Genomic DNA, 18,018 nt, shown 5'->3' with positions numbered 1-18,018 from the left:
GAGAGTCGGAAAGTTATTATTAACTAATATAATTTAAACATGGTTAAAAATGATTTCAATTGAAGCGCTTTATGAGACTTGTGTCATTGTTGTATGACTTGCTATTATGTTGAGAGAAATCCCTAAGCTGGATATGAGAGCTGTAGTATTTACCGTAATTACTTCTGAATGTACAAGTTTAATAATTGGCAAAATATGCAAGCCATAGAGAGCTAAAAACAGCTTTTAGATTAATACAAATTTACGACGTTTTATGGGATCACTTAATGAGCATAGCACAGCCGTTTGATAGTTATTGTGGACTTTTTCAAGCGCCATCCTGGTGCACGGGACTCAGTGGGAAATAGTTGTTTCAATTCAAATTATAAAAGCGCTCACAAGGAGCAAACACTAGATATTATTCATTATTTCCTGTTCAATCATGTATCCAAGAACCAACCGGGATGCTCCTACAAAATGAGAGACATGCTTTCTTTTCGAAAGGGACAAAGGTACTTGTTAACATAAAATGACTACATTTATTTTGATTTATAGGAAAGACTATTTTTAGCCAACTGATATACTATATCTCATATATACCTCATCAGTGGATTTTGATCATCGTGTACCCCTAACTGTAATGGATCTACATCTAAATCTATAGAATACCCCACAAGCCGCCGCAAGGGCGTGTGGCGGGGGGTGTTAAGTCACCTCCCTCGAATGCTCAATCACAATCATGATCTACACTAATACAAGTTTAATCAAGCACTGGAACAAAGTTAATCACTCGAAATAAAACACTTGGATGCAACAATATTCAATTTATGATACGTACATTCAAATTACTCGGGACGAATTTTAAAAAGATAGGTCCATTAAAAAAACATACATAATATCGAAAACTATATGCAGTACCTTAGCTCCCTTGCACCTCCAGTAATATCTATTTTGATTTTTTATGGTACGAGGAAATTCCCAACTTTTAAATGTCTGTTCTATTACCTATCCCTATGGTTTATCTCTGATCTAATATAGTATGTCGCATAGTGTGCCTGTGATATGTCTTCAACATCCTCAGATTAGTAACCTACCTCAAATTCATGCAGAAAATTTAAACTAGCTGCTCTATGTTGCACTCATTCTGGTTCCAAAACTAAGCTTACCTCATGAGGAACCCTTACTGTCGCAGCATTCTCTAGGTGGAGCCTAGCTAACGTAAAATGGAAAATATCCTTAGCCCTCTCATTACATTTCCTAAGTATCCTTTTTGCGAATCCTAACTTTTTATATGCTATATCACTAATATCACGAATGTGTTTTTACCATGGCGTATTTTTACTAATCTTAACAGCCAAACATTTGACCGAGTCTAGGTTTGTTATGTTGGTTCCTTATATGTTGTAAGTGTTTTCGGGTGATAAACCCTTCCTCCAAAAATTCATTGAAATATTTCTTCATTATTATATTTGCTCAAATGTCTCGCACCACTTTGGGATCGCATTAGATAATGATACCCTTCATGATATGATAACCTTTATGACTGGATATTTCCCCTGTTATCACTATATCGTCTGTACATAGTCGAAGTTTGCTGGTACCTAAGATCCGATGCAATTAATGTACAGTATGAAACGAACGATAGTAGGCCAATAACACTTCCTTTTGACATACCATATGAAACACATACTGTGTCGGATGATACTCCATCTAATACGACCCTTTGCTGGCGGTTTTTTAGAAATTGAAAATCCAATCTATTGCAGACTTATTTATCTGGTAGATTTATGAATTTTTGAACACCTTGATATGTACTTTGTCGATTGTCTGTTCAAAATCTAGAGATATGGTGTCGACTTGAACAATATTTTCTCATGAGAACAAAATATGAGGAACGAAAGGTGCCAGCTGGCTCTCGACAGATCTACCATAATGGATAATGGAGTTCTTGTGAAATAAGATGCTCTGGAAATATAATCAGAGGATTAGTAGGGATCTTTGTTATTTCACGTTAGTTAGGCCCCACTGAGAGTATATTGCCACTATAAGGTATACTCACGAGGTAGGCTTGGTTTTGGAACTAGATAAGGTACAACGAAGAGCAGTTAGGTTTGTGAAAAGTCATCATGGACAAGATAAAATATAAAGGCATATTACAGGCCCCAACATACTATGGTAGGTCGTATCACGTACGTAAAACCAGGGAGATAGGCAATAGAAGAGGCATTTTAAAGGTGGTTAATTCTTTGAACCATTAGAGATCAAAATAGATATTACCGCAGGAGTGGCGGAGATAATTAGCATTGGTATAGCATATATTTTCTCGATAGTTTGCATGATTTTGAAATAGAACTATCTTTCAAAACTCGTCCAGAATGATTTGAATATACGTATTCTGTTATTGAACATTGTTGCATATAAGTGCTTACTTTCATGTGATTATCTTTGTTTCAGTGAATGATCAAGCTTATAGTAGTGTAGATCATGATTGTGATTGTGTATGCGAGGCAGGTGAACTATCACCCCCCGCCACACGCCCTTGCGGCGATTTGCGGAGTATCATGTAGATGTAGACTAGACCGCTGAATTGAGAGTCCATTGATGTAGCTATAGGAATTGTTCACTTTTAATTACGCTATAAATTGACTTTTGACAGACGGAATATTTTGATGGATAAAGCACTAACCGATGTGACAAAATTTATGGCTATGAATACCTAACCTACGAGACCTAACTCGTGATATATCAAATAAAAATGTATGTGAAAAGACAAATAACGCTCTTTCATTTCGGTTTACTTGCGGCTTATCTCAAGTATCATTAAGAGTGCCACTATTGAGATCAGAAGACCTCAGTTGTCACTTGGACAATAGTATAGGTAAGTTTTTTGCTGTTCCATCCTCCGGTCATCCATGGAAGTCCGTGTGAGCGGTATGCTACCGGAGCCGAACAACTGCGAGCTACAGAGCACCGGTTGCTGATAAGTGACTACACCCCATTGATCTTTGGTTTGCAGGCAGGCACTCTTCCCATCGGGCTAACTTCGCAGGCTTGATTGATTCAGCATTGACTCGACAACGTGAAGTGACACCTGGGCCCCATGTCGTGAATCGCGAGCAGGCTTCAGGTCTGATGCAGTGCTCTCTCTTCTAGGGCAGCAGCAGCAGTTTCACGCTTTTGCCTTCGGCCAGCGGCCCTTCCTCGGGGGACACTTCGGCGGGCCGCTGGACCCTTTGCAGAGGGCCGCCGCCGACCCACTCTCCGGCTTCCGAATGCCCTCCATGTCCAACTGTCAAAGTGAGTGGCAATTTCATGCCCCAACCTAAAGAACCCGCGCCGTCAAAGGCAGCAGGTTTAAAGGGAGCTGGGAATATTGCATGTCGATTAGAGAGTAGAAAATTGTGTCAATTGCTGGATTTCTCCTCAAAGGAGAGAAATAAAATTCTATTTCATCCATGTTTTAAGATAAAGTAGTGTAGTTAAATTTCCAAACTTGTAAATTAGAACACACGCATTGGGTGAGTGCCTAAAAGAAAGTCACACATATTTTTTTTAACCCCTTTTACATTTGAAAGTATTGACATAGGTTTTTCCTTGAAATTACGATTAAAATTCTTTCATTTTGTCCATTTTTCATGCTTTGTAGTGTTAATAGTGTAATTGAAACTATGAGGTAGGTTGTGATACCAATCTAAATGTATTTGCAAGTACAATTGAATAGAGTTGGACATTTGTTTTGCATGAACTTTACTGTGAATAGCTTCATTTAGTTGGACAATTGTCGTTAAATAGTGAGCAAAAAATTGGCAGGTGAACTACTATTCAATTTTACTGTTCCGCCCTATATGGTACGCTATATGGCAAGCTGCCACAAGATTATTAGGCGTGGGTGATTCAACATCAGGTATGCAGCATTAAAATTAAGGTTTTGCTTAGTAATTAATTGTCACAAATTTTGTAAAATATTTTTATTGTTGCTTTATGATAAAAATTGTATCAAGTGGAAATTTGGTTCAATTCCTGGGTTTAACTTCTTAAGAGAGAAGCACAAGAAAGGGCTGAATATTTAAGTTATGTCACCATGAACTGCGGTATCTAAGTGAGAAACATGAGGTTTGTTCAAAATGTTCCCGAAATTTTCATTGCAAAAAATACTTCATTAAGAAATTAATTGTTAGCGTTCCCTTCAAAGTAGTCTCCTCCACAACTCATACACTTATCCCAACGGTGTTCCCACTTTTTGAAACAGTCGTGGAACGCTTCTTCCGGAATGCTTATAAGCTCCTCCGTCGAATTTTTCACGATCTCTGGAATGAATGGTGGCAAATCTTTCTCTTTTGTGCGGGCGCCATGGCTGGTGAGTATGGTGGTCTTGAAGCATAGTGGTCTTGTTTTGGGCTAAAAACTGACGAGTTTTGAGAGACCAATAAGACCGCGCGTTATCGTGATGAAAAAACAACTCGCCACTCCTCCAAAATTCGGGTCGTTTTCGCCTAATTCTCTCTCTTGGGCCTTAAGCCTGCGCAAACTCCAGGTAATACCCCGTGCTGACTGTCTCGACTTTATGCAGGCAGTCTTGATTCAAATAAACCCCCGTAAAATCGATAAAATACAGTCAACATCATGTTGACATTTGAGCCAATTTGTCGAGTTTTTTTTGGGACCGTGGAATGTTTCACAAATCCATTGTGAAGATTGTACTTTTATTTCGATGTAACATCCTTTACATCCCTGGTCCATATCCATGTTATCACCTGTTATGATCCTGGACAAAAATGTTTCATCCTCTTCAGTTCGATCCATCAGTTCCTGAACTCACAACCTTGAACTCAATCTTGTTTCGGGTTTGCTGTCATCAGGTGAGGCACGAATTTGGCGGCGACTAGATGCATGCTCAATTTTACAGTCCAGATCTCATAGCACTAAAGAATCGAGATACCTCAGCTTCTGACAATTCCATGATAGTTTAATTTCGATTATTACGAAAGAGACCATCCACTTTCTCAATTTAGAGGTTATCAGTTGACGTTGATAATCTTCCAGAATACTTGTCATCTTCCACTGATTACCGCTCTTTTTGCACAGAGTAAACCACTCATATAATGCGATGCGTTTAATACCATCCTAAACTTAAATCTCCAAAAGTTTCCGTGAAGAATTTGCAGAGTTTCACAAGGAATTTGACAGGACAACCCTACTCCTTCAAAGAGCTAAGTTCCCTGTATCCGATTTTTCGCCGCACTCCGCGAACACCCCTTCACAGTAACGACCGTAGCTTATCAATTAGGTAAAATAACAAAAAAGTGGTGAAAGGCAGTTATTTGGGAAGTTTTGGCGCACAAAATATTTCCAAGTGGATTAATTAGTAACCAACTGAAGGCGTTTTTCAAAAGGTTCGGAATCCTTTTGAACAGACCTCGTAATTCTCCATTCATGTGAGACGAGTTACTAATATACGATAAAATAATGGTTGCCTAAAATATTGACAATATACTAAAAAAATATAAGGATAAGATTTCCCCCCAGCGCTTTGTTTTTCAGTTATCCATTATTGTTCAGCAAAAAAATGAAATCTTAACTTTATAGATTCTATATTTGATTTATTCTAAATAATATATTTTGTAGGTCTTCACTTGCAAGAGATTTATTCAAATATTAAATAACGGCTTTAGTTATCTGTAATAAACCTCTCCATCCATGAGTGATTTATGGATTAATTCCTCTATAATTCCAGTCTCTAAACACTTAGTATAATACACCTCACATTGGGTTGATTTTACATATATCGTACACAATGCCCCGCAAGCCGCCGAAAGGGCGGGGAGTGTTAGGATACCATCCAAAACAGAGTAAAAGACAAGCCAGCCAAACAAAAGCATGACAATTCACACCCAAACAGACGTATGTATTCGTGCAAAACCAATTTCAACCTACACACCTGGTCTGGCATATACTAGCAACAAACATACATATGCCAATCCACTTGCGAATTGACCAAATGTCTACGCAACGTTTAGTATTCTCCTCGCTTGTAATTCGAATGCCTTTACTATTTATATTTTGACTTTTGTTTCCTAATTTTGCAATTCCCAATTGTCCGTGGAAAGAACGAATATTTATATCTATCTGTACCAGAATCAAATCTCCCTTATATTATCTTTGTTGCTTAACCGGCCCAAAGAGTGTGGAGCCATTATAACCAACTCCCTTTTTTGCATGGTTGAGCGCGTGTGTTCTTATCCTAGCTAAGTGCCTGAGCCTTGCTTGTTCTCTTCGCAACTCAAGCGAATTCCAGCCTAATTCCTCGAAAAGACCTCTAACACTAGTCTCCTTATCGTAACAATTTTTGACGCATCTGGTATATAATTCTCTGAAGTTTTACTCATTCTTTTATCAACGCTTACATCATAAAATCCCAAATAATTGCGGCGTGTTTCAGATTTGGCCTAACTAATGCGAAGTAAAACCTTTCCTTAACTATCGCATTGCATTTTCCCACCATCTGTTTAATGAAGCCAAGTTTCTGCAGAGAGGATTCGCATATGGTGCTGATACGGGCTCCCCGAACAGCGTGATGTGAGAAATACCCCGCATTATTTAACGAGATCTAATATAGTTATCTTTGAACCTCTATTTTATGTATCCTGCTTATCACTTCTTTTGCTCCGAAAATTGAAAACTGCGCATTTTCTTATGTTAAGCACTAATATTCATTCCTTGCACCAATCCGATATTTGATCAAAAACTTAAACTAGTATCCCGTAATTTGCTGGGGTTTTTATGTACCTGTACACTGCTCTTTTTTCTGCAAATAATCTAAGGTTGCTACTAACGCGTGCGTTTAAATCTTTAATGTGTATTAAGAATATTAGTAGCTCTATTAGACTTTTCTGGGGGACGCTCGAAGTTACATCTACCCCCGTTGTGCACAAACTATCGATTACATCGATTTTTTTGTGATATGGTAAAATAATCTTTAGTAAAATTTGTTACTTTTTCATTGATACCATTGCGTTAAATGATGTGTAACAGTTTATTGTGCGGGACTTTAACGAAGGCTTTCTTGATATAAAAAATACTGCATCGCCTGGTTTGCTAATTTCTCCCGATCTAAGAACGATATAAACGTCTCGTATATCGTGAATAGAAATACCGAAGTGGGTTTCGCAAGATATTCTCTTTCTAAATCCGTGCTGGTTGTGCCTTAGCATCTTCCTACTAGCGAAAACTCTAATAACGTTATAGATAATAATATATTCCACTATTTTACATTAAATCGATGTTAACGATATGAGTTGTGGGTGGCTTTCTCGCTATCGACACATTTATAGATGGGAGATAAGTGAGTTACCTTCCAGTCGCGAGCTACAGAGACTTCCTTCATCGACTTAAGAGCAATTCGTACTTTCTAAAAACGGGGCATTTGCTTCAGCTAATTCCTTCAACATCCTAGCAGGCATTTCTTCTGGATCTGGTGCTCGATTTTTTTCATATTTTCTAACGTAGTATGAGTCCCAATCAATGACGTTAGATTAGTATCACCAGTGATTATAATTATACTGATACTATGTTTGTTACTAAGTGGGGATATTTCGTCGTCGGGCTTGTGGAGAACAGAAGCTATAATGGAATATGGGAGTCTGTAAAATGAGCAAACGAATAGGCTTCGGTCGTTGTAAAACTTTACGTTGCACCAAGCACTTTATTGGCCATTTTCGTCGCATTCATAATATTAGCTATGAAGTTCTGAATTTACTACAATGAATACTCCTCCGCCAAGAATATTTTCGTATTAGGCCTGTCTTTTCTTTAGAACGTGAAAGTGTTGGGAGGTTCAGTTATTCCACTGTATTAAACTTCAAGTTTCATCAACTTTGCTATGAATGCAAATGGTGCGAAAATATATGCTGCACCAGTAGACGTAGAAAAACTAGGTAACGTAACTGTACGCTCACGCGTACATATTAGTAGATATAATTAATTATAAACATAAATTTTGCATCACTAATGCTCTAATGATAGATAATATGCATATTTTGCGTCACCCAAATTAAGATATTTTCTTCCACACTGTATTAAATTGAAAAGATTCTTTTGATCTTCTTTGTGGTTATCATCATACTTAATCCAGCGGCATTAAGACCAAGACATTCCTTCCCTCTATGTAGTGAAAAAACATGTAGACCTTAAACAGTGAATCTTGGTACTCATGAAGAAAATTGCCCCGAAAAATCCTGAATGTATCCTAAAAAGATTACATGTCATTATAGGAAATTAAAATTTGCCATCAAAAACCTATTAAAATTAATTAAATAAAGAATAACATGTACTTTAATTAGCAAATTTATAAGGACACAAGTTCTAAATTAGTATAAATATTTTAAAAGATCTGTGAATATTTTTGCCTGATATTATGACAGAAAAATGGAAATAGCATTTATTATACTGTTTTTGAGATTCGGTTTTGATCTTTCGAATTATCTTCCCACATAGCTTAACAAGAGTAAGTATAAAGTAACGTTTCTAAATTATAATAGTGTGGCGTATTACGTTCTACCTGTCAATAAAATGGAAGTCATACCTCGCTGGCTGTATGCAGCGCGCACTCCATTTGTCCCAAGTGTCACGGACTGGAATCTCATCAATCGAATAATGGATCGAGGTTGCTGTCACGTGCTCCCTTAGAAATGCGTTCACCGCACCAAGTGTGCCTCAGTGCGGCATTGCAGGAAGGCCGGATGGATGCCCGTGCGCTCTCTTTAAATAGCAGCGGAGGGGAATGGGTGGCTAGAATGTGAATGGGAGGAAAAATTCGCCACCACAGAAATTCCAATCGTGCCCCATTCCACGGGCTCACCATGCCTGCATTTCTGGATGCCGGCGGTTTATCACTTCACTACCCGCTCGGAATGTCGTATTTGCTCAACACCTGCTCTTTTCTTCTTTTCATCTCTCTCTCTTTCACTTCGTTTCATATACCTATTCCGGAAAAGTAGTGGGATTGATTTACCCCAAAATGGGAAATATTCCGACCGCAATATTAGTATATTTTCTGTGTTTCGTGAATTTCTCAGAATTCGTCCTCGGGACGACATAAATAATACCAGGCATAACCAGAGACTATCGAGATTCTGCTCGGACATAGGAGCCTCCTTCGTCGACCTGAGACCAACCCTCCGATCTTGCAGGACTCCCCTTAACCGATCTGGGGTCCATTACACGGCGGAAGCGGCGAGTAAGGTGGCGGATAGGATACTCGACCACTGTAGGCCTTTTTTAGGATAGAGGGCAGGTCACTTAGTGGGTCAGTAACATCTGGGGATAGCGCGTATAATATTATTAATAAAAATATAAAAGTCACCGACAACACTGGCATTGATTTAGAAAGAATTGTGACACGCACTTCCCCACAAAGGCGTCCTAAACTACAGTCAGGCACAAATAAGGACGTTATTCAACATCAAAATAACTTAACTATACTTGTTATAAATTGCAGAAGCCTCAAGAACAAATCAGCGGATCTAGAACACATCATCCAAACTCATTCCGCTGATATAGTATTAGGCACAGAGAGTTGGCTGTGCAATGACATAAACGACCAAGAAATTTTCCCAATAGATTTCAAAGTTTACCGACACGATAGAGATACAAGACCCGGAGGAGGGGTTTTCGTGGCAGTTAAAAGTCATTTTGAAAGCAGGCAAGTTTCATTTGAAAATAATAACATAGAAAGTGTTTGGTGCACCTTAATACGGACCAATCAACCCAACATAAATTTATGCTCTTTCTACAGACCTCCAGACTCAGATTTGAAAACACTTCACACCCTCAACGATCAAATTTACAATTTTACACGTAAATATAATAACAGCATAAACATAATTGGTGGCGACTTTAATCTCCCTGGTATAGATTGGGACAACAATATCGTTAAATCTGGGACCCGCGATCGCGAATCTTGCAATTCCATGATAAAATTGGTTCAAAGAAACTCCCTCCATCAAGCAGTACGCATGCCCACCCGTGGAAAAAACATATTGGATCTATTTCTTACAAACACGCCTGAACGTATTATTAGTGTATCAACTGATGAGGGGTTGAGTGACCATAAAGCAATTAATGTCCACTTGGACATAGAAATAAAAAAGATCATTAAACCAAAAAGAAAAATTTATAATTACCATAAAGCAGACTTTGAATCTTTTGCCAATCAATTAAACTCTTCACTACCCGAGTTCAAAACCCGCTTAAGTCATGTCAACGTGGAAGAAACTTGGACAGAATTTGTCAATATCATGCAAAAAGGAATCGTAGATTTCATACCTATAAAATACGTTAAAGCAAATCGCGACCCCAGGTGGTACAATAAAGACGTTAGAAAAGCCCTTCGAAAGCAGAGAATGCTACACTCTAGGGTAAAGAGGGCAGGCGTGAACACATCATCCCCTGAGAATAAACAATTATGGGACACATATAGATCCTCCAAAATTGAAACCAAAACACAATTACGTAGCGCTTTACTGGACTTTAAACGCAAAGTACTTTGCGAGCACTTGGACACTGACCCCAAAGCTTTCTGGTCATATGTTAGGGAAGTAAATGGGAGTAAACAAACCGTGGCTTGCTTAAGGGATTGTAGCAATATAATTCATACAGACAGTGAGGGTAAAGCTAACATCTTAAATTCATTCTTCCAAAGCGTTTTCTCGAATGATGTTGCCACCGCATATCTCCAAGAAACAATACATACTCCACCCATGGAAAAAATAACAGTGGACCAACAAGGAATTCTAAAATTGCTTAACGAGATTAAACCCAACAAATCCCCGGGTCCCGAAAATATACCAGCTAGGGTGATAAAACATTTAGCTCCAAACATTGCCCCGTACCTTGAATTTATATTCAACAAATCCCTCACAGAGTGCAAAGTACCTAAGATTTGGAAAACCGCGCAAATAACGCCTATTTTTAAAAGTGGTGACAGGGAGGATCCCAGTAATTACAGACCTATATCTCTCACTTCTATCTGTTGCAAAATCTTAGAGCACATAATTGTCAGTTCAATAATGAGACACCTTGACAATATTAACTTTTTAAGTGACAATCAACACGGATTCAGGAAAACCCTTTCCTGCGAGACCCAATTAGGATTATTTACACATGATTTACTTTTATCGGGTGAGAGAGGTAGGCAAGTGGATGCCATCTTCTTAGATTTTCAAAAGGCATTTGATAAGGTCCCACACGGTAAACTCATTCATAAATTAAAGGTCGCGGGTATAAACAAGGGCGCCATAAGTTGGGTTAAAGATTTTCTTTCAGAGCGGGAACAGAGGGTAGTCCTTGATGGCGCTAGTTCCGACAGCGTTCGAGTCACGTCGGGGGTACCTCAGGGAAGTGCGATCGGGCCGTTGCTTTTCTTGATTTTTGTTAACGATTTGAACCGCGAAGTGAAAAGTAAAATTGGGATGTTCGCGGATGACACGGTGATCTATCGGGAGATATCTGAGGATGAGGATCGTTTTATTCTAGAGCAGGATTTAGATTGCATTACTAAATGGTGTTCTAACTGGGGATTGACTCTAAATTATAATAAATGTTCAGTGGTAAATTTCTTTAAAAGATCAACGGGATTTGCTTACAAATTAGCTGGAGGTGACCTAGCAGTAGTTGATACGGTAAAATACCTAGGTGTCACATTCACCAAAGACTTAACTTGGGGGACTCACATACGTAAAGTCTGCGGCCAAGCATATAAAAATTGGGATTAATTAGACGCATTGTCGGCAAAAGTGACTCGAAGGTCAAGGAACGTTGTTACCACGCTCTTGTAAGGCCTCATTTAGAATACGCATGCAGCGTGTGGGATCCGAGTGAAAAAGGTCTCATTTGGGAAATTGAGAAGGTTCAACGCCGGGCAGCCCGTTTTGTAAAAAATTCCTACGATAAAACGCAAAGCGTCACCGAAATGCTCATGGATTTGGGGTGGGAATCATTGGCTGAGAGACGATTCAATGCAAGATTGAAATTATTAAATAAATTTAGATCCGCATGTTTCAGCACCGAGGTCTCGCAAATTATTCGTACTCCTACATACATTAGTCGCTTGGATCATGCATATAAAATTCGGGAAATAGATGCCAGAACTAGCCGACTCAAGGACTCCTTCTTCCCACGGACAATACGGGATAGCAACTGCAGGGTTATAGATAGCAAAAATTCCACTTGCCACCCTCAGCGTCTAATAAATAATTAGTTGTTTTTAAATGCATGCTCTTCCACTAACCTTATGTGTTTTATGGTAGTGATGTTTCACATTCTTGCTTGTTGTGTCCTGGCTTGCGTGTTTTAGGATGGCTTTCGTGCTGTATCCTGGGGTGCAGTTTTTTGTTGTTTTGCGGTGTATGTGTTTGCATGAGTATTGGATGGAGGGAGTTTTGCATGAGTGTGTGCGCTGCTGGGGTGTAATTTTCTGTGTTGTTTTTTGCATGTGGTATTTTTCGTTTTTACGGTTGGTGACCTAACACCCCCCGCCACACGCCCTTGCGGCGGCTTGCGGGGTATTATGTAGATGTAGATGTAGATGTTTTGTTATAATAACACATTCTTCCCGAATGACCTCATTCATGTTCTGTTCATCTGTTTTTAAGTTTCCCTTTCAATCCCTCGTCCCTCTCCGCGGGGGGAAATTCCTGCTACCTGCAACGTTGGGTCGCATTCCCTGCCTTTTAAAGACTCTTTGGGGGCAGAGTGTTTCGTGGTGCATTTTCATGTGGTGTTTCAATTTCTTGCTTGTTGTGTCCTGGCTTCCGTGTTGTAGGATGTCTTTCGTGCTGCATCATGGGGTGCAGTTTTTTAGTTGTTTTGCGGTTTATGTGTTTGCATGAGTATTGGATGAAGGGATTTTTGCATGAGTGTGTGCGCTGCTGTGGGTGTAATTTTCCGTGTTGTTTTTTTTTTTTGCATGTGGTATTTTTCTTTTTTACGGTTGGTGACCTAACACCCCCCGCCACACGCCCTTGCGGCGGCTTGCGGGGTATTATGTAGATGTAGATGTAGATACCGTGGAGAAGGTATTAAAGTTTTGTACACGAAGTCAAAATGGTGTATTATCAATTTGATAGGTAATAATTCCTAGGGAATGGTTTTGTTAGTTCACGGATTCCTTTCTAAACATATGTTCGGCGGAAAATTCACATAAACGAATGTTCACAAGTTTTGAGCGTCTCTGGATCATGGGATTAGAAACAAACGGTTCGTTAGCAATCTTGCATAATAGACTGCATCAGCACCTCCGCAGATTAGTTCGTCTTTTAGATAATTAAACCATGAATGGGGAAATTTATCACCTCGACGCATTTGAAGTATGAATACATTTTTCTCGTCAGCATTCAGGGTTCAGGAATATTTTATTTATTTCTACAGAGTGCTTATTTTCACTGCCAATTTAACTTGTGTGTAGTTTCTAATCACTCTACCTATAGTTTCCCTAATTTTGGTCGGCATGGTGTTTTCTTCTCTCTCTACTATAGGCTGTCACGAGATGATTGGGCGGTGCGAATCTATGCGTTAGGGCACAATTTTTATTCCGTCCATTCACGGTAAATTGTTGCTAGTAAAACACGGGTTAATAAAATGGCAAGGGGAATACTTTGCGATATTTATATATGGTAGCCATAAATGCGTTTACTTTAATATATCAGCGAAAACTCACTAGATTTTTAACCTTGAAATATATTAAATTATAAAAATAAAATTAAGGTAATTTACATTTTCAAATTACTATTTCGATCGTGTCTGAGTTTATTTTAGATGACTCGAGTAACTTCATATACCGAATGGATTCAGGAGCCGTACTTTTATTTATGTGCGCTTGAGCATTTTATGGAACGAAGCCAAGCTTAATTTGAGATGGCGATGGATCTTATGATTCCCTGAGTTTATCAGTATTTTTACTAAAATTATGACTCGATCGATTCAATATAAATTAATTCTTTCGCTTTCATATATATTAAACAAAAGAGTTCATTGCCTTCAAGTAGACACATTCGATATAACTTCAACGATTTGAGAAACCTTTTCCTGAAAAACACTTATGTGATTAAAAAATAACATATTCCCAAATACTTATGTTGATTTTCACGTTTTTATGTGACTGTAGAAAAGGAAACTTCTGGAGTTGTAATAATAATTCGTTCCAGTTCGTCCATATTTGAAAAACACAAGCTACTATTAGCGATTGAAATACACGTATGATGGAATATTTAGCAAATTCTTCTAGATACTGGAAGATTCAAATATTGATAAATAAAATAACCTATAATAAACACAGTAATCAACCGGAATGTCGGCTGGATAGGGGATGGTAGAGTTAACCCGGTACTAAGCCCGATGTGGCGTGTGTGAATTCGCACATCAGGGTAGGGGACCAGTTCCTTTCCCTGTGCCGATTATGGTTTCCCAGGAAGATCAGGAACCCAAAAAATCACATAGCTTGGGTGGAGCTGCAGGTGACCAGAGCCTTGCCCGGGAATCGAACCCGAACTCTCCAGTCAGTGGTCCAACGCTCTACCCCTGGACTACCGCGACCCCATAAATTATTTTGTGTCCTAATCTCAGGTCAAGTATATGTCATTAGGTGATAGATAGATATTTTAATTTGTTTTAAAATTCGAGGAAAACGACCTTCGGCTACAAAGATATCTGCGATCAGGTTGTAAGTCACATTAGCTTTCATAGAGTTGATGAAATTCCGAAATACGAAAGCGCTAATGGCTATTGTATTCCTGGATAGAAACATATTTTCTCCTCGACGGGCGCTATCATTCTGTGTTAAAGGTTTTTATATAAATATATTCTTATGCCATTGGTAATCTTTGAGTCGAGTAAATGTAAAAGACGTCGACCTCTGTCTTGGACCTTGCCATATACTTAAAACAATTAAAACTCAAATATTATAGCTATAATGGATAAATATTTCCATGAGCGCTACTCTACAAGAGTAGGCTGCCATAGTGTGAGGCGCAAGAAAATATTTAGTGTCGCAGTATGAGATAAAGATGACCCCATTTCCTCGAGGGCTATTACTTATCGTGTTAGCAATCATCATGAAACCCATTTAATCTCATAATCGGTTTTTACAACTGGGTTTACCGCAACCTCATTTTATCGGAGCAGTTATCATTGCTACTCTTAATAATTTTGCGTAAAGCTTTTTCATTAAAGGTTATTTCGTTGAAATGAGTTATTTTCCATGATGAGAATTAACATTTTCCGTCGATAAACTTCCGGAGGCCGCCGATACATTTTTCACTTTTCTGCAAACTAACCTGTTTGGAGGGTCAATATGATGCATCCAATTCTCCACTCCAGGACGAGATATCAAACGATGGAGATGATCAAACGAAAACTGATTAGAGAAACGTCAGAATGATATCAGAGAAGGGAAATGTCGAAGATCAACTAACTACAAGCAAAACTTTTCTTCCGTAGATTTTAAATATTCTGTACATAATATTCCCGGTGACGCTACTGGTACAGCCTCAGGTTCAGCTAAGCAAGTGACCTTTCATATTTCAGTTTCCCAGGATCAAAACAAAATCCCGGGGAAAAAACAGGTGGTATAGGGAAATAAACTAGTCTCCTACCCAAACGAGTTAATTTTACATGACCTTTGCCTTAGTACGAGCCTGAGGTGAACTGTACCATCAAATCCCTTAGGTGAACTGTCATTCATCAAATCAATCTTCGAGTTGATTGCTCTCGTCTGGGTACAATTAATACATATTTCTCTCATCTGCGCACGAACTTTTAAAAACACAATGCTGATACGGCTCTATGTAGTAGTAGCAGTAGTTTTACGGGAGGCGACCAACGGCTAAGATCATTAGCGCAATTAGGGATGGATTGGAAAGAAGGAAAGGTTGAGAGAATCTCGGCGTCGGTATTAGCCCACACTTACTGAAATATGCCAAAGGGTTCGCATTTCAACGTCCCATCAGCGCCCTCAAACTCTCGTCGGCGTACACTCCACAAAGCACCTTTACTAGGGATCGGGATACCACTGAAAAATATCTGTCGTTTCCAGGATTTCAACCCGGGCCCTCTCGTTGGGGAGCCTGTATATTAGCCAACGCACCATCCCGATCCCCCGGTGGTATCTTCGCGTTGTATAAGGGTTATTTATAATTTATTTTTTTGGTAGCCATAAAGCGAATTACCGTTAAGAAATTTGTCAATTTTGCATCGCACTGGTTCAAAGTAAAATTTTTCATGCCGAAAACATTGATGTTACAAAACGCCAAGTAGCTGGTTCATTTCATCACTTCGCCGCACAGCTATAATTAATGGTCTTGGTACAATGACTACGCCCTTGTCATAATTTACTTTTAATATGTCTTTTCAATTGTTAGCAATAACATTTATATGAGTACGAAGGTTTAATAGCGTGCATAATTTTTATAACCACTTTTTAGGGACTAATTCTAATCGAGATAATTATTTATTACTTGACTCTGAACAGTAGAACGCAAACGTGTTTGAGGAAAGCATGGCTCCGATGCTCATGGAACAGTGATCAATCACATATTAAGTTATTATGAGAAACAATCTTTTGCAGGTCTTACATGAGTGAGATGATGTGCGCTATACGATGGATGTGCCAAATAGAAGATTTGAGAATGTGGAAACTATTTCAATGTATCAGAAAATTTAATCTCACTGTTATTATTATTAAATAATCTTATAGTAATTCTTCTCTCATCTATCCTTGTAATCATTTCATCCGTGATCCATGGTATCGTTAAACTCTCCCCATTAACGGTTCCTAGAGGGTATTTTGGCGCTTTCGATATCCCTGTCTTGATACATTGACATTTTATTTCGATAACATACAGCTGTTTACCGTCATCCATGAATTCTAACAGCCTATTGATATTCCTTCCTTATCAAATTTTTATTTAATGCTTCAACGTGCTATTACCGCCGCCCCTGCCTTTTTTTTTAAACGGACGCTACATTTCTTAACAAAATAGAGGTCAGAGTCCGCATCCGCTCCCGGGAAGCTGTGCGAATTTATCGCACTGTTCCTAAACCTGTGTCTAACCAGAATATAATCTAGCTGATACCTCTCTAAGTCACCTGGCATTTTCCATGTTTACCTGCATCTTTTTGGTGTCTAAACCAAGTGCTGGTGATGACCAACCCCTGTCTCCTGCAAAACTCAACTGCTCTCTCCTCGCGGTCATTCCTCGTGCCTAAACCGTAGTCCCCCACCTCATAACCATCTCTTCCTTCGCCTACTGTCGCATTCCAATCCCCCATCACTATCAAATGTTTCCCTGCAGGAACACTGGCGATTCGATCCTCTAATTGATCGCATATCCTTTCGACCTCTTACTCCTTATGGTTCCTCGGTGGCATGAAAACCTGAACAATGACAAATTTCGTCGTTGCTGCTTCTGTCTCTACTGGTAATATTCTATCCGTTGCTTGTTCTCTGTTGACTGTGCTTCTTCCTACCTCTTATGGTAAACTCTTGATGGCTCTCGTCCCCGCCGCTGTATGTAATTCGATAACTGTCACCGCAATAATCCCCGCTATTCCTCCATATCACCTTGCATAAACCTAAAATTTCCTCTTCCCATCTCTCGCTGTATATATTCTCTAATTTTCCTATCCTCAATATTGTCTGAACATTCCAAGTTCCTATTCTTACTAAATTGGTCTTCTTCTCCTACGTCTTCTGTCCAGCTGCAGTCGGTTTTCCCTTGCAAGACTACTCTGAGATGACGACCGCGGAACCCGTTGACTACCTTGCCTCTCCCACTGCCGGGCACGATGCATGGCTGATTTGGTCGAGTCCCGCGGTTGCCAGGACTCATATCCTCTATTTTGTCCATCATTATGCTCTGGAGAATGATAATTGAGATTGTTTCCCGTTGCCTTCTTCAATAGCGTTTTTCATGTGACACCATCATTCAATGGTCACCCCACTGGGGTCAGACGCCTTTACAGCCGCCTCACTGAGGAACAGACGCT

At 39.2% G+C, this 18,018-nt stretch overlaps 1 protein-coding gene across 1 annotated transcript in view; it reads left to right on the top strand.

Moving 5' to 3' along the window:
* Positions 1–18,018, top strand: part of LOC139685849 (runt-related transcription factor 1-like) — a 265,076-nt gene that overhangs the window by 181,004 nt on the left and 66,054 nt on the right. Inside the window, exon 3 of the mRNA XM_071582962.1 lies at positions 3,133–3,276. Within this exon, the coding sequence (XP_071439063.1) occupies positions 3,133–3,276 (144 nt within the window). The remainder of the gene's footprint in view (positions 1–3,132; positions 3,277–18,018) is intronic.

This window comes from Hetaerina americana, unplaced genomic scaffold (genome assembly GCF_022747635.1).
Source record: "Hetaerina americana unplaced genomic scaffold, ioHetAmer1.1.p SCAF_12, whole genome shotgun sequence".
NCBI classification, from domain to species: domain Eukaryota; kingdom Metazoa; phylum Arthropoda; class Insecta; order Odonata; family Calopterygidae; genus Hetaerina; species Hetaerina americana.
Note: the sequence above shows the minus strand (reverse complement) of the source record. Positions and strands in the feature narration are given on the sequence as shown.